General features: G+C 40.8%; 1 protein-coding gene across 2 annotated transcripts in view; it reads left to right on the top strand.

Moving 5' to 3' along the window:
* Positions 1 to 25845, top strand: part of LOC147237422 (formin) — a 57323-nt gene that overhangs the window by 21265 nt on the left and 10213 nt on the right. For both annotated transcript variants that reach the window (XM_086148862.1, XM_086148869.1), the window contains 10 exons: positions 286 to 977; positions 3007 to 3148; positions 11396 to 11483; positions 14581 to 14642; positions 14822 to 14910; positions 15575 to 15704; positions 15790 to 15936; positions 16095 to 16154; positions 16230 to 16350; positions 21399 to 21491. In XM_086148862.1, coding sequence (XP_086004988.1) covers positions 286 to 977; positions 3007 to 3148; positions 11396 to 11483; positions 14581 to 14642; positions 14822 to 14910; positions 15575 to 15704; positions 15790 to 15936; positions 16095 to 16154; positions 16230 to 16350; positions 21399 to 21491 — 1624 coding nt within the window. The remainder of the gene's footprint in view (positions 1 to 285; positions 978 to 3006; positions 3149 to 11395; positions 11484 to 14580; positions 14643 to 14821; positions 14911 to 15574; positions 15705 to 15789; positions 15937 to 16094; positions 16155 to 16229; positions 16351 to 21398; positions 21492 to 25845) is intronic.

Here is a 25845-nt window from a genome sequence, read left to right as displayed (position 1 = left end):
TATATTTGAGGTTGAAACTGTCAGGCAGGAAGACTCAAGGGAAACCAAAGAGGAGATTTATGGGTGGAGTGAAAGAGGACATGATGTGAGTTGGTATGAGAGCAAAGGTGGCAGAGGAAGGGTAGATGGAGGCAAATGATTTACTGTGGTGACCCTGAAGTCAACAGCTGAAAGGAAAAGAAGAATATTATGTAAAATAATAATACTACTTAAAGTCAAAGTTTTAAAGATCCTGAGTACACTGCAAATTGTGTAGTTACAGTATTATTTTCTCATCTGTTGTAGTCAGATTTTGAGCTCCAGATCTTCCAGCTTCGAGGAGAACATGCCGTGTCAGTATCTCACCTGGAGGAAGCCATTGCAAGGATACAAAAAGATAATACCTACAACATAAGTCAGGAGCGGGGTGAGGTCAAGGATGCTGCCGTGTCCACTTCTATTGATTGGACACCCAAAAGCTCCCGCACCGTGGGTATCCAGACGGACAGAGAGACCTTCATCAAGAGCCCAGGCACCGATGCTGATGGGATTACTCCGGGCTCCAGCCAAAATCTGCCAAAAAAGCTTGACTTGGAAAGTATTGGACTTAATTTGACAGTTAAAAATGAAACCACCTCAGGCTCCTCTGGGCTACCTCCCCTTCCCCCATCGGTACCGTCAGGACCAACCCCTCCTCCACCACCCCCTCCTCTGCCAAGCAATGTGGGAGCTCCACCACCCCCTCCCCCACCACCCCCTCCTCTGCCAGGCAATGTGGGAGCTCCACCACCCCCTCCTCCACCACCCCCGCCCCCTGGCTCACCTGGTGCTGGTCCACCTCCTCCTCCCCCTCCTCCTGGCTGTGGCCCCCCACTTCCTCCTCCCACAGGGGGATTCAGTCTGGGGCAGAATGTGTCAAAGGCCCCAAGGAAGCCAGCTATTGAGCCAGCTTGTCCCATGAAGCCTCTGTACTGGACCAGGATACAGATACAAGACAAGTATGTGTCACATACCGTATTCCTCTGACAGACTGAAGTTTGAATACAAATTTTCAGGAAAGCATGATTTATTTAAACAATCATATATAAATGTGCACAAATGTGACATTCATATCAAACTAATTTATTTTTAAAGTGAATCAGCTATCACGTCGTATGTAGCTTATATGTAGTGCACAGTTTTGTTTCAGCATTTCAAAAATCATTGCAAATTAAAGACCTTCAGTAATATAATGTTGTAATAGTAAAAAAAATAATAACATGTCATACTCTTGCATATCTATGCAAAACCATTTCCAGACTGAGAACTGCAGTATCAGCAACAGTTTGGGCTTCCTGAGGCTCCTGTTCTGTGGCTTCTTTGTACCTGATTATGCCATTGCTCATACTTTAATCTGGATTTGCACTTTTGGTGAATAATGTCTGTATATCCAAACCAGTTCCTCGACATTTCCAGAGTACACTCAAGCTTCCAAACATGGCGTGATGCAGTATTCAGTTTCAGGAAAACCTGCTATCGCAGAGCTCACGAGGTTCTCAGTGTCATTGATAACATGATCCGATATTGCAGAAATATAACGTCAACACTTGCATCCAGAGAGACATCAGCATCACCATATACTCCTCCAACAGTCCTATTGAGATACTCTGTAATTGTTAGTGGATTATCCAGCCCATTTACTGTGGCTGTCATTGAAGCTGGATAGTGCCAGGTTTCCAACTTTATGGCCTTGTATTTCCATGGCTGGATTAGTGGGGGTTGCTGAGTTGTGGTTTGTAGTCCCTCACTGGTCCTGGCCAGGGCTGGAGGACTAGCTGAATACACTGCAGCCATTTAATGTCAGCTATAAATTTAACTATAAAGGAGTAAGTTAAGTACCATTAAATGGGTCAGATGTTTAACAATAACTGGATCAGGCAGTGTGATCTCTGTTAGTGGTGTGATGCTTTTGAGTTCTTAGGGGGAATGGTTTAAAGTTTGATATGTTGCCAGGTGCCTAAATATAAGCTAATGCGCTGTCTGTACACTTGATAGACTTTCTTTCTTGATGGGGTGGTGGGGACAGGGAACCGTGCTTTGATAATCCTGTCAATTATGAGGTTGTCTTGCATGGAAATATTTATGGGGTTTTGGATGTCTTATTTTTTTCCAAGCTTACTTGCTGCCTGGTTGAGTATAGAGTGAAAGACCTTTTTCCTCAGACTCTTAGAAAGCAGCGTAAATCAAAGGAGGATTCTGAGACTGTATAATTATGTCCTCACCAAAAAACATCTTGGCTGCCCCAGATAAAAAACTCCCACCACAGCAAAAGGAAGCCAACAGTATGAAGAAACAATTGGACTTGCATGACCCTGATTGAGTCACTGGTAGTGCAGTTTATCACTTCAATAAATGTTGTGTCCAGTTTGTCCTTTTTGTGCAAAATGAGCCGTAATGTGTCAACACAAGGCAGAACTGCACTGTTTGTCCAACATGAGAGTCTATTAGAGATGATCTCACAAAATCTTTCTCAGTTGCACTCCAATGAGCTTGCCATGTCTCTGGATGTTCATTTGATTGAGAGTTTTAAAGGAAGGGGAGGCCTTTTGAAACACAGCAATTGTATATATCAACAAGAGTCCTTAACATCATCATAATTTTACACAGCTCTTGCTCTTGTTGTAGCCTCTGTTTGTTGTTGTTTTTTCACATTACTCAGTAACTTCTGAAACCCAACGCTGTCCTCCCTCTTCAAGTTCATTTTGAAAGTGATCCTTAAACACTGTTAAAAGCTTGTTGTTGTTGCCAACTTCCCCCTAAATAGAAAGAAGAAACAGCTCATAGTTTGGTTGGCTGTTTGGTTGTCCTTGACAAGGTTTTAGTAAACAAATATGATACACACTTTGTTTAGCTCTCAGAAAGCAACATGGATTTTTGGATTCTATTCAACTACTTTGCTCTGACTGTCAAATTTTCAGCAACTTTTGGATTCACATTTGCATTTATGTTGAAATACTTAATTGCACATCACTTCCCCCCTTTTTTCAGTAACAACACCCTGTGGGGTTCTTTGGTGGAGCCCGACATCATCAACACCAAGGAGTTTGAGGAACTTTTCTCCAAGGCCACGCTGCAGCCAAAGAAGAAGCCTTTATCAGACACCTATGAGAAGAAAGCCAAAGCCAAAAAGGTAAACTTCATGCTCTTCAACTGAAGATGTGAGTTTTATTTATATGAGTTTTTCCGAAATCATATTGCTTGGTCATGACCTACTTCAGCCACCTGGGGGCGGTATTTACATGCATCATCTTGTCCTGACCTGAGCTAGACTATATGAACAGAGGAAATTTGTCTCAGATGTAAATATTCTCATGAAAATACATCTTTGATACAGTTTAGGTACACTGACTATCACTGATGCATATGCGCTCTTTAGTACATTGTGATCAGGTCAACCGAGCGCACACTACAAGAACATGATCAAAACTGAAAACAAACACGTTTCTGTGGGATAACAGCTTCCTTTGTACACCAGACTTGTGCTACCAGGAAATACTGCAGTAGATGCACATCTACACTCCTGCACTGTGTTGTAAGCATGTTTGAGTAATATCTCTCCACTAAATTTGTGATATATTGCTTTCATAGACTGGTTGAAAAAGAACTTTAGATCAGCCCTGTTACACAGCACTTAAAAAAGTGCCATGAAGCTTCATTGTGTAATAAGTTCTAGATTTTGCAATAGTGTGCTCATTTTTTATGCACCAACCCAAACACACTTACAGACACACACACACTTACAGACACACACACACACACACACACACACACACACACACAGACAGACATACACAGAGGTTCTTTAGATATTTAAGAAATGTTAAACTAAATTATATGTTTTGGCAAACAGCATCTATCCAGATTTGACACCAACAGACAAACAAAACTGTATACGGTATCTTAGCCAAAAAGACATACCGGTACATTTGGTTTAATAAACAATTTTACAACCTTGTGCAAATTATGTCATCTACCCAGGTGATCATGAGATCACAAGACGTTTCAAAGCCTGTTACAGCAAACACAAGTAAACCAAAGCTAAAAGTTCCAAATTGCTAAAAAATACATCATCCTATGAACAAGATATACTATGCTCTGACACTTTGATGACTGAGCTGAAACTCAATATACAGGTTCCTTGATTATGATTTTAGTCTAACATCATATTCATACAGAAATACTTGAGATATACCATACTTAAAGAAATACCATTAAATGCGAGTATTATAAGATGTGTTCTTTATCAGGTGTAAAAAATATCTACCGGTCTCAATCTGTATAGATCTGTCCAAATGTCAAATACATTACATTGAATATATCATCAATTCAATTTCATTCAGGGTATCTATTAAAATTGGATGTAAAACACTGGCAATCAAGTGGAATTTTTTTTTTGATTAATCATTCAAGGAAATGTCCCTCTTTTAAAAAGACAGAAGTTGTCGGTATATCCAGAAAAGTGAGAGGTGTGCTTGATCTCCCCATTTTTGATGACAATAGGCTGCAGAGAGAGGAAGAAAAAGGAGAGTAGACTGAAATGGAGCAGTTCATCTTTTCAGTCCACAATTTGTTGAGTAAAAGAGCAGAAAGCATTTGAATCATTGTGTGGGCTGACCCTCAGGCTTTTGTGCATGTTCAAGGTGAACAGTAGTTTCCGTGTTGATGAGGGTGATAAACCTTGATATTCAAAGCAGGAGAATAGGATCTGTCATATGTGCACAAATATCCCACCTAGTGGGCATATACCAGTGCTAGAGAACTATAAGGTAGTGTCCATTATGTTGCTGTAATTCAAGTGGCGATATGTCTGTGGAGGTTCTCAGTCAAAATCTTCTTGTCTTTGTAACCGGACTTGAATTTATTCATTTGAAGACGTTTCTAATTACCTATGGGGAGTTTCGGAGTTTCCCGTAAGTCATTAGAACTGAAGAAGCCCCTCAGATGGGGGTGAAATGTCTTCAAGTTAAGAAATTCAAGTCCAGTTGCCAAGACGAGAAGATTTCGACAAGAAGTGAAGATATGATTTCTATGTAAATTAAATGATGCTTCCTGTATAAGAAGTCCTTCCTTATTTAGAGTTGATGGACTGCTACACCTCTGAAGATATATTTAGGCTAGGACACGTTTGTGATTGTACTGAGAGACCAAAACTTTCCATGACTATCTACAGCTGACACTGCCAAAATCATGCAATGTTTATAACATATGACCAAGGACATTTCTGAACATTTGGACCGTGCATAATTTTCTGGGTCTGATGTTTGTGTGAATTCCAAAGCATACATGATCACTTATTAAAGCTGTCTAAGAAGGGGTGGAGCATTGTGGCCTTTATATTGCCTCTCTATTCTGCTGTATGACTATAATGCTGATGTTAACATGATAACATGTTGGACGTTTCACTTTACATTATTACCAAAAAACAAAATTTGTAGTGAAAAAGACACCTATTTTGGTTTGATCATACATTAGCTATATTTCATATTGTATATTGTTTTACATGTTTAGAAAGCAGACATAATAACCACCGTATTATATAATAATGTATTACAAAACAGAGGAAAAATGTATTACATATTCCATTCAAGCTATTTGCTGTGAGGAATTATTACGTAATGTGGCATTGCAGGCCTGCATAGAGTGAATAGAAAATGCCACTCTGGATGAATGGCACAGTCAGCAAGGATTCCTCTGTCTGGTCAATGATGGTTAGTCAAAGACAGCCTGGAATCTGAAATTCTGTCTGACTCAAATGATTTGTATACTTTTCAGGGTTAGTCAGGAAATCTGTGTTTTCAACATTATCGACACTCACAATAGCTAACTGGTTAGTTAGTTATGCTATATACTTGACTGAATGTTTGTGTAAGGATGCAAAGAAAGCGACACTGTTTAGTATTGCCTCACAGCGCGATGGTTCAAGGCTGACAGCCCAACTTTCTGTGTGGAGTTTTCATGTGGTTTGTTTCCAGGCTCTCAGTCTCTCCCACAATCCAAAAACATGCTGTCGATCCCTAGTTGAAGAATTGTCATGTTGATGTACCTTCACGTGAAAAAGTAATGGTTGGTTGGATCTGGGTGGCCCTGTTATTGACAGGGGACCAGGGCATCCAGAGCGTTCGTCTCCTCTTCGTCAGGGTTGAAAGTATTTATCAGTCTGTGATGAATTCTTTTCCTCATATAAGCAGAGGCCACTGCCATTTGCAAATTTCAGTTTTTTTAACCTATAAGACAAGGCAATTATCAGCTATTATTTACGAATGTGCAGCCACTGTGTCTTAGAATCTACCTATTTCTGCTAATGATTAGGAGGTGGATACATATTATGTATCCTATCATTTCAAATATCTACATGAATAGAAATGGAAGTGCTTACAACTTTAAATCCTAAATGCTGCATGAGGGGCAATGGTGAAAAGAAATGTGAGAACAAACAAACTCTTGTCTCCCTCAGATGGATCAAAATATATAGATATACAGTATGTTTCAGATTCAGTTCCCTTCTCTATAGCTTCACACCTTACAACAAACTTATCTCTTGTAATTTTTCTACTGCTTCATGAGACATAAGAACAACATCATTTAAGGTGGATAACAAAACACTAACTTACTAACAACTGGGATTCTTGTAATGACCAATGTCCAATAACAGTCTTTTCATACTTTTTGTCCAGTTTTGGATAAAAGCCTGTGGCTGCTCTCCATGAGAATCAATATATAATTCCTCACATCACATCAGAGGATAGAGCAATATGTTTTAATTTTTTTTTTTTTTCTAGACAGAAATGAAGATTGCTTTTTTCCATCGCTCTGTATAAACATGGCTGTTATCCACTGCCACGTTTAATCATGTTTTAAGGCAGAAATAACAATGAAAGAAGCAGAGCAAAATGGATTGTGATTGTCATCAGGCCCTCCATCATACTAATGCCTACAGTTGTGAGGTGTGGCACTCAGTTAGCACAGAAGATGAGTTCCCTCCCTGGTGTCTTTTTAGGGTCAAGCCAGTTATGCTGGGGCTATATGTTAAAGTACGATGTTGACTTTCCCACCAGACCTGAAGCTTTGGGGACAGGTTAAATGACATCATCAGATAAATGTTGCTTGTGCCATGTTGATCTACCGATCCTTCACCCTCCAAAGGCACACTTGTTGCTATCAAATGTTGCAACTCTGCACTTCTGTTGCAGCCAGTGCCTTATCAGCATTTTGGCTGCCGTGTGGTCCCGGCTTTGGTGTCCAAGCAGACTGTCCCCTCTAAATCCATACCCATCCCCTATTCTGATCAATCTGTTAAGGCTCCGCTCTGCTCCAGAGGGCCATAGTGAGTGTGTTTTTCTTTTCTTGTTCTCCACACGCATATCTCTCCATTCAGTCTGGTCACTTTAAGGCGGCAAAATGTTCAACATTTGATCTAACTCAGACAGCCACATTCAGACACAAATCCTGCCAAGTGTCTCTTGTCTGTGCTTACATTTGCTTGGAAGAGGTTTAACCCCACCAATGGAAACACTGCTGAAACAAGTAGTATCAGTCAAAAAAAAAAAAAAAACTTCTGCTGACAGAGCATTAGGACAATTTAATAATAAAAAGGATCATTTCTTACCCTACATTTTATTTTGGCCCTCCACCAGAGTTGCATTACATACTGATCATTATTTATTTTATGGTGGTCCCATATAATGTTTCATAGTCCTTCCCTTTTCAGTTCTTGTCTATTTACTATTTTCTCTCTTAATAGTTGACTTTCTTTTGATTGGCCAGCAACCTGAAGCCAAGACAGGGGCAGCCCCCATAAGTTCATGGACTGGCTTGAGTTGATAGAAATCCCGGTACATAGTGGAAACTGATCTTGACAACAAAACTAAAAAGGACTGGAATGATATCTTGATTTAACCGGAAGGGCTGTCTTTTTAGTGAGACAATATGTCAATCCCGCAGAAAGATCTCATCAGTGGTATTTGGAACTATTTCTGTTGTTATGTGAAAAAAAATTCAGTTGTATGATCGTTTACTAGATCATCTCCATCAACATTCCTTTCCCATCATCTCTTACATTTTTTCTACAACTATCCTGCCTCGCTAGTAATGTACCTGAAAGCAGCACTGCAAGTTTGCTGACTTTAATTTGATGAGTTCCGGTTAAAGGAGGATGACAGAATAATCCTTCTGATTATAGGGCAGTTTACCATCAAAATAATGATCATTACTAAAATAGCTGTACAAATGTTGCTTTAAAAGAGGACATTGACTGATTTTTATTTCGGAAAGTGAATGTTTACACATTTTGTCCTTGGCAAAAAGAAAAAAATATTCAGTAAACAGTTAATAGTCCAACTATGAGGCACCAACTTACTGGAAATGTGTTTACTTAACTTATTTATTTCTTAATTCCGAAGAGCTTATTTTCTGAGTTTGAAGAAGAGGATTAATCTGCATCAATAGCACATAATCACTTCCAAAAATATTGTCCATGGAATGGATGAGAACAAGGAAAGGGGACTAAAAGGGAGAAGACAAATAGAGAAAGATAAGGATGTCATGCAGAAGGAATTAAAGCGGACTTGAAAACTGGAAGCTACCAAAGTGTAAAATTGTGGATCATGAAGGTGGACGCCAAGAAAGCGAGTACGCCTAAATTTGACAATGGCATCATATTATTGTTCTGTAAAAAGCTAGACCAAAGATTGATGACTCAACACGATCCTGCAAAATCAGATTAGTGGCTTCTGTCCCTATGCATTACCAGTTATTGGTCTGTTATATACATGTGTTTCAGTTCTCCCTGTTTGCGCATCCGACTTCATGTGTATGTGCTTGACCGCATATGTGTGACAATAGCGTGTCCTCGGTCATTATGCAGTTGCTCAGAAAGTGTTGCCAGATCACGCTAACACCACTGCCCACGGCTCTGTGTGGCCAAAGCAGATGAGTCAGACGGAATGGAATGTGCATGTACATTATGCATATGATCTACTTCCTAGTTTTACAACAACCCCATGCACCAAAAGTTGAAAGTTGGGGGATATAGCTGATGCCTACATGACTGAGTTAATCTTTGTCATGTGTGCCACAGAAAAATCAAAGGTCTTGTTTACTCTTTTGGCCTTCACTTTCTGCTGTTTAGCATATCAAAGCGGAGGAGATGACATGGATGAAAGCTCTCTTGCCCAGGCAGACCAGACTGGACTGAACCAAGGATATAATTGCAGGCATGTGGCTTCACTCCACTGGCTTGAGGAGGCAATGAAGACAGTGCCCACAGTACTCCATTTAGGAGTATTTGTGCGTGGTGAGGTGAGGGATTGGTCTGTCGTAGCAATTTTGATTGAATGATGGGGTAGGAATTAGAAATGGAAATCGGTCATGCTTTTGTGTTTGTCTGTTTAAACGTGCAATTAATATGTAGAAAACAGCAATTTCCTCTTTCTATACAACTCTATCCAGTTGTTTTTTTGCTCGAAGGTCCTCCTCAAAGGAATAACAACTTGATCCTACTTTCTGGAATGACTTATGACCATTCATAGTGCGTTTATTATAGACATATTTGAAGCCCTTCTATGACGTTGTAGTGTGGGTGTAAGATTAACACCACTGGGTGCGACTGGGGTTGGTGAGTGTATCTTAAGTGGTTATTGATGGGAAGTCTTGATTCAGTTGTTATTGTTACATCGGCCTGGGTGATTACAGCCAGATAGTCAGACAGACAGTCACCACAGAGCAGGCTGGCTCCTCTGACATGGCTGTGTAAACTGTCTGCTTGGCTCTGAACCTGCTTTAACCTGCTGATCCAGAGTAACGTCAGCCACCTGCTTCGGCTCAAACAGCAAAAACACTCTTCCCGTCCCCTCTCATCATTTTATTTATATTCTTAGCCTTCCCATTTTTTTCTGTCTTCTTTCCGACCTTGACTTATCAACTGTTTTAAATATCCACAGCAGTGGCCAAACAAAGCCCGAAGAGGACACGGTTCTCTTTTTATCCACAGGAGGGAGCCACAAGCTATTGCCATCTACCTGTCTCAGCATCAGCATCAGGCTGCTGCCTTCATTTACCTAAGCCTGTTTGCGTGCCTGAAACCAAGAATTCAGCATCAGTTGTCTTTTCTCATTAAGTTAACTGTTTAGGCTAATTGGTAACTTCTGTGGCCACAGTGAGTGGGAAGAGTTCCTGGGCTGCTTTTAGTGTGGCCCGTCCAAAGTGGTTAATTAAAGGTGTTGGGAAATTCTGGTACTCAGTCGTCTCAAGTCCCCAGAGTGGGAGATCCCCAGTGATCCAGGTAATAGAGCTGGAAGCAGCATGGCACCCACTAACGCTCTGTAATGCAATACCCACTTCTAAGGCTTCTGCTCTCCAGCTCCCACTGGACAACCCAGTAGCCGACAACGCCATAATACCTAATGAAGAAGCCTGACACATTAACTTTTAGAGCGGGGCTCTACCTTGCCAAAACTCTCTCTGGTTTTATGGCTAATTCAGTCATAAGTAATTATGACCATGTGTAGGCACAAATAAAAATCCTGTGAATTTATAGTTTGTTATAAAACCCTGTTTCTCTTTGCCTAGCTCTTCGAGACTGTCCTTTTATGGTACAACTTTTTCCTTTGTACTTTCACTGTGACTTGATATTTTTTGATGATATCTCACACATGTTCTGTGGCAAACTGGAGGAGGTGGGTTCTTACTGAACTTTGCTCCTACACTGATGTAACTTGACAAAGTGTATCTGGGATACTGTGTTTGTGCTCGACATTTCCCAGTTGTTTGTGCCGTAATGATCATTAAGAGAATGTCCACTGATTAGTCTGGTCATTTGGAACAAGTAATGTAGTGTATTATTTTGTTGTTGTTTTGATAATGAGCTATGCTACCTGGAGAGGTCATTTACCTATCCTGCATCAGAAATTACTTTAATGTCAAAACACATGATTAAGTTAGAGTTCAACAAATGTCAATGATCGTAAGAGAGCAAAAATGAAAATCCAGATCCGGGCAAACTCATCCGCATTTTCACTTTTGGAAATAAGACAAACGGAAAACTATTAAGAGACTCTCATATGTAGTGTTCTGCTTGTGATGTAGGATATCAAGTGAACAAAATTAACAAAGCATCCAAATCAGCTGTTATCAGTATTCTACGTGAATTATTTGATTTGATTATTGCATTTTTGTCATTCAGTGTCACAACCCACATTGAACCAAGCATAATATATCAGACCACTAGCTGTCCTTCTGTGAACCTGAAAGAAACGTGAGGACAACACTGGATGTTGATATTTAAAGCATGAATAATGGAAATGGTTATTGATGGTTCACACTGAGTGCCACTGATAATCACATTGCTCAAAAAGATCAAAAGTATTTTTTTTCTCTCCAGATAATCAAACTGTTGGAGGGGAAGCGTTCTCAGGCAGTGGGAATCCTAATATCAAGCTTGCACCTGGAAATGAAGGACATTAAGGAAGGTAAATAAAATAACAAGTGGTTATATTTACATGAAATGGTGGCTAAATGAATGTGTAATGTATTTTTTGATGAAAATTAGATTGAAGATGAGTGTTGACTGTTTAACAATATTTTCACATGTAAAACTGAAAGCCAGGCAATGGAGAGTAAATTGTTACGCTTGATAGCCTCTAATTTATAGTTAGAGGCAGTGTTTCATAATAAACTCATTCAATTGCAATGTGGGGTATGTTTTCAGTTGCCACAGTGGGAAGGAAAATGTGTTGGTTTATCAATACTTGACACTGAACCACTTGGGTAAATGCAGTCATTTACTTTTTGGGTTTCTTTGTTTTGTTTTATTTTTTTCAGTCCGCTGAAAACCCCTCCTGCACTCCTGCACTATTCCGAACAAATTGCCTCATTTGAAAACCTGCATGGACAGATTACATACTTGGTTGTTACATGAAATGTGCAGGTTTGTGTGTCCATGCTTTTAAGTGTGCATAATACATGTGTAGATTTAGATGGGCAAGGAATTAGTCCTGTGCTGGGACTGTGGCGGAGAGTGAATGCCGCCTGCTAGTCTGAGCACGCAGCCAGAAGATCTGTTTATTGTAGCCAGTGACGATTCCACAGGCCTAATGAGACTGACACCCTGCTAATGATCTAAGCATGAACAAAACCACCTTCCATGGCTAGCAGACACTGAACTGCCACATAAAACCACCTCAGACACAAATATAACTGCACAAAATGGTATATTTTCCATTTTAATTATATTTTTCCGTCTCCCTTTGTTTTTCAGTCCCTGTCCATCTGATCATGTGTTAGTAGACACACAATTGCAATTTGCAAAGGGAAAAAACAAGCATAAACACAATCCTGATTCGTTGTCCCTTAGTAGGGAGGGTTGAAATGAACAATTCAAATCTGACGAAGGAGCACAGTGCCTTAATAAGCACTTGCAAGAGCTCCAGTCTCTGGACTCGCCTGCCTGACTCGCTTTTGTTGCCAAATTAAAAGGACATGGGACATGTAATGTAATTAGAACTTCCAGGGAGGGAGAGACCGAGGGGAGCTAGGGAGTAGAGAAAGCAGAGCTCTGGCTAAGGGAAAGGGGGAAAACTGCACCCGTCAGAGCCATGGTGGGACCTCAAGGGCCACCATGGTTCAAGGGCAAAAGGAGGTTCTCCCCCACAAAACACCTCACCTCGCCACATACACACATCCACATGTTCACACACCACAAATGCCCTTCCACACCAAAGCCGATGAGTGAAAAGTGGAAGGAGAGGGTGTAAGGCGGTTGGCTGGTAGGCTTTGATCTGTCGGTGTGGAGAGATATCCGGCTCCCCTCAGATCAGAGTGCTCCTGTGCGCACTGGAGCAGCCCCCCTTTGGTGTGTGATTGACGGCTGCATGGCTGAGGGACTGAATAATCCACTCTAATAAGATGTAGGAAACGGACCTCCAGCGTTCCCTCTGATCCAGACATGGGGACCACATTGACAGCTTCACTGCAAAAGAAACAGCTGGGAACCAGAATGCCCCTTGTTAGCTGGAAGCAGTGATTGAAAAGAGGAGGTTTTTGTAGCTTTACAAATGTTTCACTTCCCCCTTGTCAGTGCAGTACATGTCACAGCCAAAAATCAGATGGCTATGCGTAAATGCGGCCCACACAGAATACACTATATTCTACAAACCTGACATATTTATTTTATCGTCGATTGTTGTGTAATTTTGCAACATAAAATCAAAGATATGATCAATTGTTTGTATACACATTTCCAGCAGGCATACAGCTGGATTTCAATGTTACCTGGATGTAGATACAGTATTTGGTTGAATTTTGGTTGAGACGATGTAAGGACATCACACGCCTCCTCCCTATTTGATTTAGAATACAGGCAGATAATGCTGATTTTGTTCTTCGTTCAACTGACCGAAAATCAGAAACCCTCAAATGTCTTGATGTTTATCTGATATGTCAACTACAATTGCATCTCTAACTACAAGGTGAAGTGCATGAGATATTTTTCATATTACATTTACATCCGATGCAGCTGATTTCTCAGACCTGTTGAAAATATTAGTATTATATAACATATAACTGCGACTCAGAAATAGCTTTTGTGACCCTGAAGTCCCGAGGTGTAGTCTGTCTTATGGCATTGATGGATTACTGAAAGAGTTGCTCTAAGAGCCTCAGAGTTGTAGGGAGAGCTCCAGTTGACAACGACCAGACATCTGTCAGCTGATCCAGCAACATTGGAGCCATCCCTCTTAATGTCCCCCCAACCCCCCCTCCCTCACAAAGCCATAAAACTGTGATACCATTCAGACACAGACCAGAAGTGACTTTCTCTTTTTAGGCCGCCTCCCACATTATGGGCTATGTTCAGACGTCTCACTATTTCAGGCAAACTGAGCATATGCAGTTTTATGGTTAAGAAAGTAAACCAAACTCTTTATTTCAGGTGTCCTTCTTTGTTAACTGGTTAACTGGTCCCAATCTCTAATAAACCTATTGTTTACTCTGTAAGATTTTATCATTTGCAATGAATTTCTCATGTTGCAATACTGAAAAGATATACAGTATAACAGCCTATATAAACAGCTGCCGGCATGAATTGTTTTCAATGTATGATAACAAAGTCTCATTCTATCATAAGTGTCAATCCATTTTTCCTTTCAAGTAACAACCAGTTGGGCAGCACAGAGGCGCAGTGGTTAGAGCTTTGGCCTCACAGCATGAAGAACCCTGGTTTAATTTTGACAAGGGACCTTTCTGTGAGGAGTTTGTATGTTCTGTGTGGGTTTCTTCCGGCTTCTCTGGTTTCCTCCCATTGACCAAAAACACGCAGTGGATCCATTGGAAAAATCGGGAAAATAATGAGAGAGTGAATGGTTGTCTGTCTGTATATGTGACCCTACGATTGACTGGCGACCAGTCCAGGGCAGCTGGGATCAGCTCCAGCATCCCCCGTGACCCTAAGTGGGATAAGCGGTAGAGAATGGATTGTAACAACCAGACATCATACTCTGCATGTTTTTCAAAGGATGTGAATTATTTATTAAATTCAACTCACGATTAATTTTTCATTTACTTCTTCAGCTGTCCTAACCATGGATAACTCTGTGGTGGATTTGGAGACTATTGAGGCTTTATATGAAAATGTAAGTAAAATGGAAAAGTCTGTCTGATTAAGTGATGAAAACATTAAGGGTAAAATCTCATGCTTCAAATTGTTGTGTGGCATCTTGTGCTGCAACACTCATTGATTATTAAATGTGTGATTCTCGTGCTGAACACGTAAGTGAATGAACGCACACCAATGTCTGCTGCTTCTCAACAGAGGGCAACCACTGGAGAGTTGGAGAAGATAAAAAAGCATTATGAGACTTCCAAAGAAGATGAGTTCAAGCTACTGGACAAACCGGAACAGTAAGTAAAAATATTTTCCTGTACCGGTAATTACTTGACGGATTTTTTGCTATAGAAATAAAGACACCATAGTCAAACCAACTCTTACCACATTGCATTGGGGTACAATTTGTCAAGCCAATCTTTTAATCTACACCGTGTCCGCAATCGTGCATTCATAAGCATTGCTTCAGTAGTTTCATCCTGTTGGGGGTGAGTATTCCGGGCCAGCTAACGAGGCTTGGACCCAGCGGTGCCGCTCAGCCTGGCCTTCCTATTCCCATGTTTGACCAGAGCTGTCACGACAGCTGCGCGAGTCATCCCTACTCAGTGTCTCCTGCCTCCATCAGCGGGGCCTAATCACGCAGGATGTTACAGCTCCGCTGCCCTCCGACACGGCACTGTTTACATTAGTCAGGCCAAAGGTACCTTTGATCAATCCCTGTGCGCTGCACACTCCTTTCGCTCCACCCGACCCTATGGACCTCCCGAACCCAGCCGAGCAGTGCCACTCATGACTATCAGTGGCCAGCTGGGCTGTGAACAGCAACACAGAATCAGCCGCCTGCTTGCACAGCCTGCCAAGGACCCAAAATAGTTCTTCCTGGAAGACATTTTGTTTAAATCTGTCATAACACATCACAACCTGTTCTCCTCCTCCGACCTCCACCCCTCTGTTTTCCAGGTTTCTTTATGAGCTTGCCCAGATTCCAGATTTTGCTGGCCGAGCCCACTGCATCATCTTCCAATCTGTATTTCATGATACCATTTCTGCCGTCCGTCGCAAGGTTGACATTATATCAAATGTCTCCAAAGTAAGAAAATCATAAAAAAATAACGAAGGCATCTAATTATCCACAGGCCCACTGTCATTTATTCATCTAAGTGTATTTGTGTCAGGAGCTGCTGGGGTGCAAAAGCTTGCAGGACATAATTGGCCTTGTTCTAGCTTTTGGAAACTATATGAATGGAGGGAACAGGACCAGAGGTCAGGCAGATGGCTTTGCACTGGAGATTCTCCCAAAACTGAAGGATGTCAAGAGCAGGGTAATAATCATTTTAAAGTTCGCTCTCAGATCTGTGACATAATCGTGGAATTTCAACTCTGTCAGTTACTTAAATCCATGCAATCAAAGCATAGTAACTAATCAAAATGTAATGCAAGTTGTGATTATTTTTTCTGCTGTCAATAATTCCTTCAACAGGACAACCACATGAATCTGATGGATTATGTGGTTTTATACTACCTGCGCAATTTTGATAAGGTAAGATATTGTAATTAGAATGGACGTAATCTCTATATTTGTCTCCTAATTTGTGTTGTTTTTGAATTGTTCCAGCATGCTGACACAGATAAGAGTGTTTTCCCCATGCCAGACCCTCAGGATTTCTTCCAAGCCGGACAAGTCAAATTTGAAGACCTCGCTAAAGATATCAGGAAGTTGAAAAAAGACTTGATTGGTAAGCCATGCCCATCCAACCATCATCCTGCACTCAAGGTCACGGGGGATGCTGGAGCCTATCCCAGCCGTCATCGGGCAATAGGCACCGTACACCCTGGAGTGGTCGCCAGTCAATCGCAGGGACACGTATATAGACAAACAACCATTCACTCACCCATTCATTCAATTCTCCATTTTTATCCAATTAACCTGCATGTTTTGGGACTTTGAGAGGAAACCAGTGAATCCAGAGGAAACCGACGCAGACACAGGGAGAACATGCAAACTCCACACAGAAAGATGCCCTTGCCAAAGCTATAACCACTGCACCACCATGCCGCCCTAAGCCATGCCCTCTAAAGTAAAAAAATTTATACATCAATATGTATATTATATATATAAATATTGTTTTTTTAATGCACACAACATTGTGTTGTATTACTAAGGATATCTTTCAGTGGAAGTTTAAATGTAACTCAATTTCAGTTGCTTATCCATCCTAGGCCAGTTGACAGGTTTAATGAGGGACTTTTTCTCGAAACACTGACCAAAATCTTCCAGTTTTCAGACAGAACAGCTAAACAACTTGCTGAAGTGTCTTTTGATTCTAGCCCCCTCAGTGCACTTACAAGTAGGTACACCACTGAGCTAACATCGGGGTAATAATTGGCAGATTGAAGGCAGATAAAGTCTTAAGGCAATAGGCTTAAATTGTCGAAGGTGCCAAGTCACTCAGAAACCCAGTCAGCCAGTCTTGGCCACAGCCATCCAGAGGTTAAAGGCGATTCCCCCCTGTGCCCCTGGTGTCTCTGGTTATTTAAATCAACCAATAATACGGCATATGAAAGCAATTAGATATGCTCTGCAGCTCTACCCTACATTTTTTAGATCGTTGTTAAACCCCTCTCCTCTCTGACCTGGGGGAGAATTACAAAGAGTCTACTAAAGTACCCAGACCCACCTCAAGCTGTCACTCATTTATTAGAAAAATGGAAGACCCGAAGACAATAAATGCTACATAAGGGCCCTCGTATTCGATCGCAGTTGCAGGGCAGTCTGGCACAGTAGTCCTCAGGGGTATTAGTATAACAGGGCGAGCACAGGATTCTTGATGTTTGGTGAGCCCCACCTATGACTCCTCTGCTTTTACCATCACTAGCCTCCACAAATAAATATTTATGCCCAACTACTATAAAACAGTCTAAGAATGCAACTGGTTTTAATTATCAAGCTAGAACAGATCACTTCTATTCTTGTTGTATATGAAGTCGGACTCGGAGAAGATAACCCAGTTTAGTCGCTCGGTTTGAGTTGCTCAAGCAAACCCCTCACCTGATCCTGAGGTGGTGGTGACTGCAGTATCTCGCCCTCCAGCCTTGGTCAAAGGTCAGGAGACCTAATGTTTGCACACTAGAGAAATCCATCACTTAGTGTACCCCTCCCAACCCCACCACCAACTTAATTCACTATCATCAGTGTCTCCACGTGCTTCTACGTGTGCCTGTCTCATACAGATCAATTGATAATGTGTCCCGAGTCCTTGCCCCTGCACACACTCACAGAAGTGTGCCTGGGCATGTGTGTGCGCGTTTGTGTCAGTCTTGTCAGAGGCAATGCTCAGGAGTGAGTCCCCGTCTGCTTGGCTGCCCTCTTGCTTGTGCAGAAACATGATCCTCTTTTGATGGGGTTTCCTGTTTGGGGAGAGGCTGATGACCTCTCTCTGTGCTCCTCGTATGGAGAGGAGGATGAGTGGGAGGCCACGAGAATTTAAACCTACTGTAGAACTCTTGAGCTCCCTCTGAGACAAATCTTATCCAATCTCTCGGTACACCGGTGTTTCGAACGTGGAGCCTTGCGAAAAGCCTTAATAATAGCCTGTGGAACCTGCTTTCCAATCGCATGTGCAATTTCATTATTATGTCATCACCGCCGATGATTGCCTTCATACAGGTCCCTTTAAGTGGTGTGTAATTGGATCAGACAGAGAGGCAGTAACGCTACCAAATGAAATAGGATCAAATAAAAAGAAACAGTCAGAGCTCATTTGCTACTCAGGGGAGTTTAGTGTTTCACTGAAGGTCTGACCCAGGTTAGGCATTCATCACTGTGGCAAATCAGACAGTGTCCTGATTTTAAATGCCTTTTAATGTCAGGTTCAGGCAAGGCCTTTAGCCTGAGGTCTGTTTTACAACGGAGCCTCCGCTTGGAGTGCAATGTGTGAAGTCAATAAGCTTGTGTGCCGTGACCGCTTGATCTACTGTTTAATCTATTGGCGAGAAAGCAACATATATTTCATGAATTTATGTCATGTTAAACCCAAAAACTGTGAATGGTTTCTAATTTATGTTTTTTTCTTATTATCTTAAGAATTACTTCTAAAAGCATTGGTATGAAAATTTCAAGTAGGCACAATAGATTGCATACGGCTGGACAATTTTCTAAATACTACTTCACTAATTATATGTATTTTACATGGAAAATGACATGTCATGAAAAAGGTAGACATGTAAGAAATCTTTATTTCTAATTGTGCTCAATACTTCCCTGGTAATTGTCTTGTACTTCTCTTGCTAATGTCATGTCGATTTGTTATGCAGGTTTGTCCTTGATCTTTAAATAAAAAAAAATTAAATTTGATCAACGCATTTGGCATTATCTTAAAGAAAATTACAACTCTTTCACTTGTTAGCAATGAGTCATGTCATGATGATCACACTAAAATCATCATGGCAGTTTTTGATATTGAAAAAAACACACACAAAACAGTACCACAGTGTGTATAGCATTGAACTGTGTGCCATCGATGACATTTAGGCATTATTACAGCGTAATTAAGGAGGAATAGTGCGTTTAATCCAAAAGACATGGGGACTTGAAGTCTACCCAGGAATATATATTTGCTATATGTACTAGTTTAAATGTTTGTTTAAAGCTACCGTATATGCAGATACACACAGACACACAGGCACACACACACACACACACAAACACACACATATATATATATATATATATATACATATATATATATATATGTGCGTGTGTGTGCGTAAAAGTATTTGTATTTGTAAAAGCAGAAGAAAACTATGAAAATTGAGGCAGAGACCACAGTTTATCTGCACAAACTGTATAATAACAAAGGCTCCCGTCAGTCTTTGATGGTAGGAGATAATGCTGGGGTCATGTCTTTATGAAAACAGACCTGTGCTGTGGGGGCTCTTGGTTTCTTGTGGTGGAAATCATATTGACATCAAAATCCCCTGTTTTGAAAACCACACGGGGTAAATCCTGAAGCCGAAATACAGCCTCTTTTGTTTTTTGTTTTTTTTTTACTCTTTACTTCACCACAACCCCCTTGACCCACAGCTGCCATCATCCATTCGTCCGTCAATCCATTTTCTATACTGTTCATGCTGCGCTTGTAGAGGCTTGTAGAGGACAAGCTGGCCCTGGGATGAGTAGTGGGGAACAACCAGGATTAGCTGCTCACATATGCTGACACAGAGAGACAGAGATAACAATTCACCCTTGAGTTCACACCCACCATCAAATTAGACTCCAGCCCTCCTGCATGAAAGGGCTGCAGTCATATTAACAACAAGTGGAGAAATACTGGCTCGTGCAGTGTTTTCCTTTAGAAACTTTCATTTTTAAGTGCAGCACAGGAGTACTTCAAGATCAGGAGGATTCAAACTGTTTGTACTCTTGCAGGGTTTTTACCCAGGACTCCAAATAGTGAGATAGATACATTTTTAATAACACTGTATAATTTTGTACAAAAAATATGTATTGGAAAAATTAACTAAGCTTGTAAAATAGTGAGTTGAATGATGTTTTGAAACTAATTGCATCAGACAATTGCATCAAATCCAACATATTAGATATGATTGCCTTGTTTCTTGCAGTAGAATTCTTCAGATGCGTGTCAAAATGCCTGCATTTGACTATTTGATCACAAAGGAGCTTTTAAGGGCTATGGTTCTACAGGTCAAAGCCCAATACACGATAGCAGTCCTTAACATGAAGGAAAGCCTTGCTGTGGAACACAAGCCTCTAAAACTATGTTATCACACTGGGACAATGTCTCAAACTGGAGCTTTAAGGTTTTATTCTTTACAGCTGCTTTGATTTTTGTGGGCTTCCTCTTTGCGGCCTTTTCTGTCTGGACCACATTTGGAACAGAGCCGGCTCCATATTGTAGACTTGATATTTTGAACACCGTTTTAATGGATCCTTTTGAGTTGGGGGAATTTCTGGTGAGGAAATGTGGTTTGTCCAAACCGGATATTTTGTTTGTCATGTTTGTAGGGTTGCTGATTTCTGTTTTTTATTTTGATCAATGTTGGTTCTCTGGTTTAAAAAGTGTCCTGGAATCCAGACTGTGGCTATTCAAAGTTACTCCTCAGTTGAAACTCTAGATAATTCCTCCCCAATTTATTAAAGCAGGCATTAAATGGAAGATGTAATAAGTCGAGTGTACCAAGCCACAGGTGCAATCGCTCAAATCACAAGTATGTAAGAACCAAAATGACATCTAGAAGTAGCCATGCAGTAAAGTGAGACTGCAAAACAACAATGCTCTTGTTGTTTTGCAGAACTGTTTAGCTATGTAGTCATAAGCAAGTTAAGCTATTTATTGCAGCCATTAATGACTCACAGGTTGAAGGAATGTGCCAAAGTTCTCTCACTAGGCGCCTGTGTGTATTGTATCACAGGCTTGCATTTGACAGGAAATGGGAAAGTTTCAGTTGGAGCGCGCTCAGTCATGGATGTTTCCTCTGCACTCATGTGAGTTGGGTCATTTGGCACCACAAAGAAAACCCATCCACAAACAGCAAACAGAGCTCCTGCTCACACACACACACACACTCACACACACACACATACACACAAGTGCATGATTTCACACAGTCACCTTGGGCTGTTGCTGTTTACAAGCCTAACTACCCTCTCAGTTGTCAAGCTGAACAGTCTGGTCACCTGTAATTGTTGCTGAATGTAAGGTAATTGATTTGAGGGATCTTTTCATTTACTTAATGTTTTTTTTTCCCTTCATAACCCTACCAGCATGTGAGAAGGAGGTGCAGGTGGTGTGCACAAACTCTTCAGAGGAACATCTCTCTCCCTTCAAGGGGAAGATGGAGGGATTTATCTCTGCGGGTGAGTGGAGTCTAGTTTTTTTTTCCTCTCTGATTTGACAAAGTAGCCTTTTCACACTTTTCAGTTACCACCCTAATTAGCACCTACTGTACCTTCAAGGGTGTTTCCCCAAAATGCAAAGGTCTTTAAAAGCAACTGAAACCTGCAAACTCCGACAGGTGAATGTCCAAGCATTAATGCAGGGCCTGTAAATTAGATGGTTAGTGGCATTTTGACAAGCCCATTGTACAATTTTATAAATACAGTTTTTTTTCCCTCGCTTAAAATATACAAAGAATAGGAATAAAGAAAATTGATGAATCATCCATGCAAGGAATAGTTGATTCTAGAGCATCTCACATTACCACCTTTTACTTTCAGGATCAGGGCTAAAAGAAATACATTTAAATAAGCTGATTTAGAATAGAATAGAATAGAATAGAATAGAATAGAATAGAATTTCCCACAGTGGGGAAATTTTAATTTCATGCTGCAGAAAGTGGATAGTGCAGTAGATAGTTAATAATAATATACAGCAGTCAGATATATTTATATCAGATGAAATCTTAAAATATATAATAAAAAATATTAAAGATATATAATATAAACAATATATAGATCTGTTGTGTAGGACTAGGTGTCAATATCCCTCGATGAAAGCAAACTGAAGGCTCCGATGAGACTCTGTGGAGTTCAAGTGAGCGATGGCTTCCTTTGTGTTGTAAAGTGGGCGCCAAAGTATTAACAAGAAATAATAATTTTATTTACCCAAGTTTTTATTTTCAATTCCGTTTTTTTCATAAGAGTTTACAGATCAAAACATCAAACAGGTCTTCTATCCTGGGGACAAAGAAAACAGATCCAACGGATCATATTAAGTCATGTTTTATTCATGGAGAATGTTTTGTATGAAATGAGCTTATACAGTTTACCCATCCATAAGTTTTTGAACAAACAAGCTAATAACCTTAGCCTCCGGTCTACCTCGCCTCTCACCTCATAACAGGGGTTTCCTTCAGCTCCTTGTGCATAGGATAAGCCGCACAGAAGGTAAACCCATAGACAGATTAATCTAATAAAAAAAAATTGGTTCATTTTTCTCTCCTCTGGCGAAACCAGTTTTGTCAATGAGCAGACAACGGTTGATAATGAAAATTTACTCTCAGCTTTAAGCCGCAGTATTCTCAGTATCTTCAAAGGTGAAACCATCATTTGGATGAAGGAGTCAGAATAGAGGAGATAATCATGAAACAGCGCTTCCAGATTTGGGAAAGCATCATTTTTACTCGAAACTTGAAGCTTAAGATCTTTACAAAGGAGAGGGTATAATTATGTTTTTTGCCTTGTCAGACAGTCAGCTGTGTGCTGCATGTGTGTGCAGAGGGTGTATGTTTTCCTTCTTACTGGGAGAGGGCATCTCGGCGTGCTGTAAGACAGCATGAAGACAGGAGTCTACAGGCCAATAGAAGGGATCACATTGCCTCTAACATGGTTCTCATGTACTCTTGGCGGCCATAAAGCTGGCAGGACATCTTTGGCTGTCGGCTTGTAAAGGCTGACCAGCCTCAGCAGATCAGAGTAAGGGACCACCATGACAGGAGCAGAGGGATTCCGACACCCTCTGATTATCTCACCGCCTGTCCTCTCCCTGACCCAGACATAGGTCCTCTCTTAATCTTCACTTTCTCCCCCTAAATTATAGGTGTTAACTTTGTGCCTTGCATCATGGAAATAATCCACAGTCCACAGACCGCTGCTCGAGGTGATGAGTATTTAACGTAATCAGATCGTCTAAAAGTCTCTTCCATCCCTCATCACTTCTGTTTCGGAAAGGTCGATAGTTTGAATGCAAGCACTTTGGTTGGTTTATCATTTATGATGATTTTCAATACTTTTCAATGAGTCATGAGTAACTTGGAGCAGCAGGCTCGGAGACAAACAACTGTTCCTCTGCGTCTCAGGCATCAGGATCTCTTATGATGTCTGTCTCATTGCAACTGGACAGAGGGATGTGTATTTGTGTCTGGCCTCTGAATAAATGTACATTGTCCATTTGCTCTTGGAATTGGATCTTACTGCCACGCTCTGATCCCAAATAAATACCTTGAGTATTTCAGTGTGCAAAGATCTATTGTGCATTTTTTTTCCTCACAGTAGGCTCATTTGTCCCAAATGACCCACTTATAGTGCTCAACAAGCACGGAAATGAAATCCCTCCATGCATATTTGTGGGGCGGCAGGGTTAAGGTGGTAAGAGCAGTTGTCCTGGAACCGATTGCTCCTTGCTGGATTCCCAAGCTCCACCTAGCCTGTCGAAGTGCTGTTGAGCAAGGCATGGAACCCCGAGCTACTCCCCGGGCACTGCTTAGTGGCTGCCCGCTGCTCATGGTTCATCCATGATGGGTTAAATGCAGATGTCAACGTTTACTGACATTGTACTGTATGCCTATCTGAATGTGACTAAATATGGTTGAGTTTTCTACTTTTCTGTCACAGATCTTGTCAATATAAATATTCCTAGAACACTAAAAATTGAATATATGTATGTGAATAGTGTGATTTTCGCATTGTCATTTGCTAAATTTCAGAGAAGGAGAAAGACTGAGAGATAAGCTGCTGGCTGAGCCTTCTTGATTTTTAAAATGAGAGAGAATGATGCAGAGGTGATATTCCAATGTTACATCATTGGAAGATTAAAAGCAGAAGAGGGTGCAATCAAAGCAAAATAAACCCAGACTGTTTCTCTGTAAGTTCCAGACAAATGAAGTAAAATATTTAATCCAGTCCCAGTAATCCTTTATGGTAGTTCCAGTGTCTTCATATGTCATGTATTAATGATACGCCACTATTGACCTGTATGTACTTCTGCCCTTTCACAAAAGAAATCGTGAATTGGATGTCTGTCGGGCTGACCTAGATTTCATTCTCTTTCACTTTGCCGAAAGAATATGACACAGTTCTTTGTGGAGTTTGTTCTTGAGTGATCAGATATCAGCCAGTCCTGAGTTCACTCAGAACCACCACTCGACCATGTTAGACTCAGGCCACGTCTTTGTCTGCCCCGGTTACATTGCCACATCCAGCTATGAGAAGATGAACAATTGGAAAACTGGCGGTTTACGGCACCACAAAGTTTTGCATTGATGTGACGGAGCGAAAGCCCTTGCATGTTTTTAGCACCACAAAAATCGAATGTTTACAAAAAGGAAAACACCACTGAGCCCCTTGGGCTTTATTCAACTCACTTATCTAAATGACGATATGGCTTTTGCACAGAGCACACTGAAGATGTGACTGATACAGACCACAGCCTATAACTGGGAGTAGGACAGGATATTGACAAAATATTACTCAATCACACAAACTGATTATGGCAGTATAGAAAACTTCCTGACAGTTTCAAGCCTCCATAACATATAGAGAAATTCAGCTTTAAAAGAGGGATTACCCACAGCCTTACATCACTGCAAGGAGCAATGAAATAGCTAACTGTGTTATGAGGTATTTCACTGGGAGTGCTTGTTTGGAGGGCAATTTCTGAAAAGTTCTGTGTTCGCACAAATGGAAATGGACCGCAAACAATGTTTTTCTAGTTTGTCTGCCTTAAACAATGTTTAAGTGCTCAAGCCCTCCCTTAAATATAAGTCAGTATCATGGAATATTTGAGACCATATAAAACCACTGTAATTACCACAGGCCACAAAAAAAAAAAAATGGTTTGTACAAGCACAACTCAAACATAAACTTTCTGGTGGAAACCTTTCTTTCATAAACAGAATTCCTCGAGCTGTAACTTTTGCTTTGGAAGGAGCAGCATATAATCAAACAAAGCAACAGCTCTCTAATCAAAGAGCGGCTGGGGCTCTTAAATTCTGACTCATCAGTGAATGATTGAATTTCTCACCCCAGTAAATCCAGGCAGCTGACCACAGATGCATGTGTTTGACACATTCGGGGGTTTAAGAAACAGTGTCGCAGTACCTTCCACATTCATGGTAATTAAACTGTAAACACATAAAACTAGAGACTGACCAATATTGGTATTTTCCGCCAATAACAATATCAACCCTCTGTCACGTAGAATTTGAATGTTGAGGAACATTTGAGCCACATTTGAATATTTCTGTAGAGAAAATAAAAAAGTTGTGTTGTGGTGAAGGCCAACATTGGGAAGGCAACAGCGCAATGTAAATCAACCGCTTGACATTAGACATTTCTGCACTGGTATTGTTGAACCCGATGTGAAGGAAACGATGTCCAGCTGATGTTCCAAAAAATGATGGGCAAAATGATCCAGTCGTTAACATAAGAAAATATTGATCCTTGATTTAGTTATGAGCTGAGTTTTCAGCTGTGCCTGCAGGTGCTTAATCTC

The sequence above is a fragment of the Fistularia commersonii genome, chromosome 1, assembly GCF_037954325.1.
Source record: "Fistularia commersonii isolate RoL2024-O1a breed Wild chromosome 1, RoL_Fcom_v1.0, whole genome shotgun sequence".
NCBI lineage: Eukaryota > Metazoa > Chordata > Actinopteri > Syngnathiformes > Fistulariidae > Fistularia > Fistularia commersonii.
The sequence above is the reverse complement of the archived record's forward strand: the minus strand, read 5'-3'. Positions and strand labels throughout refer to the sequence as shown.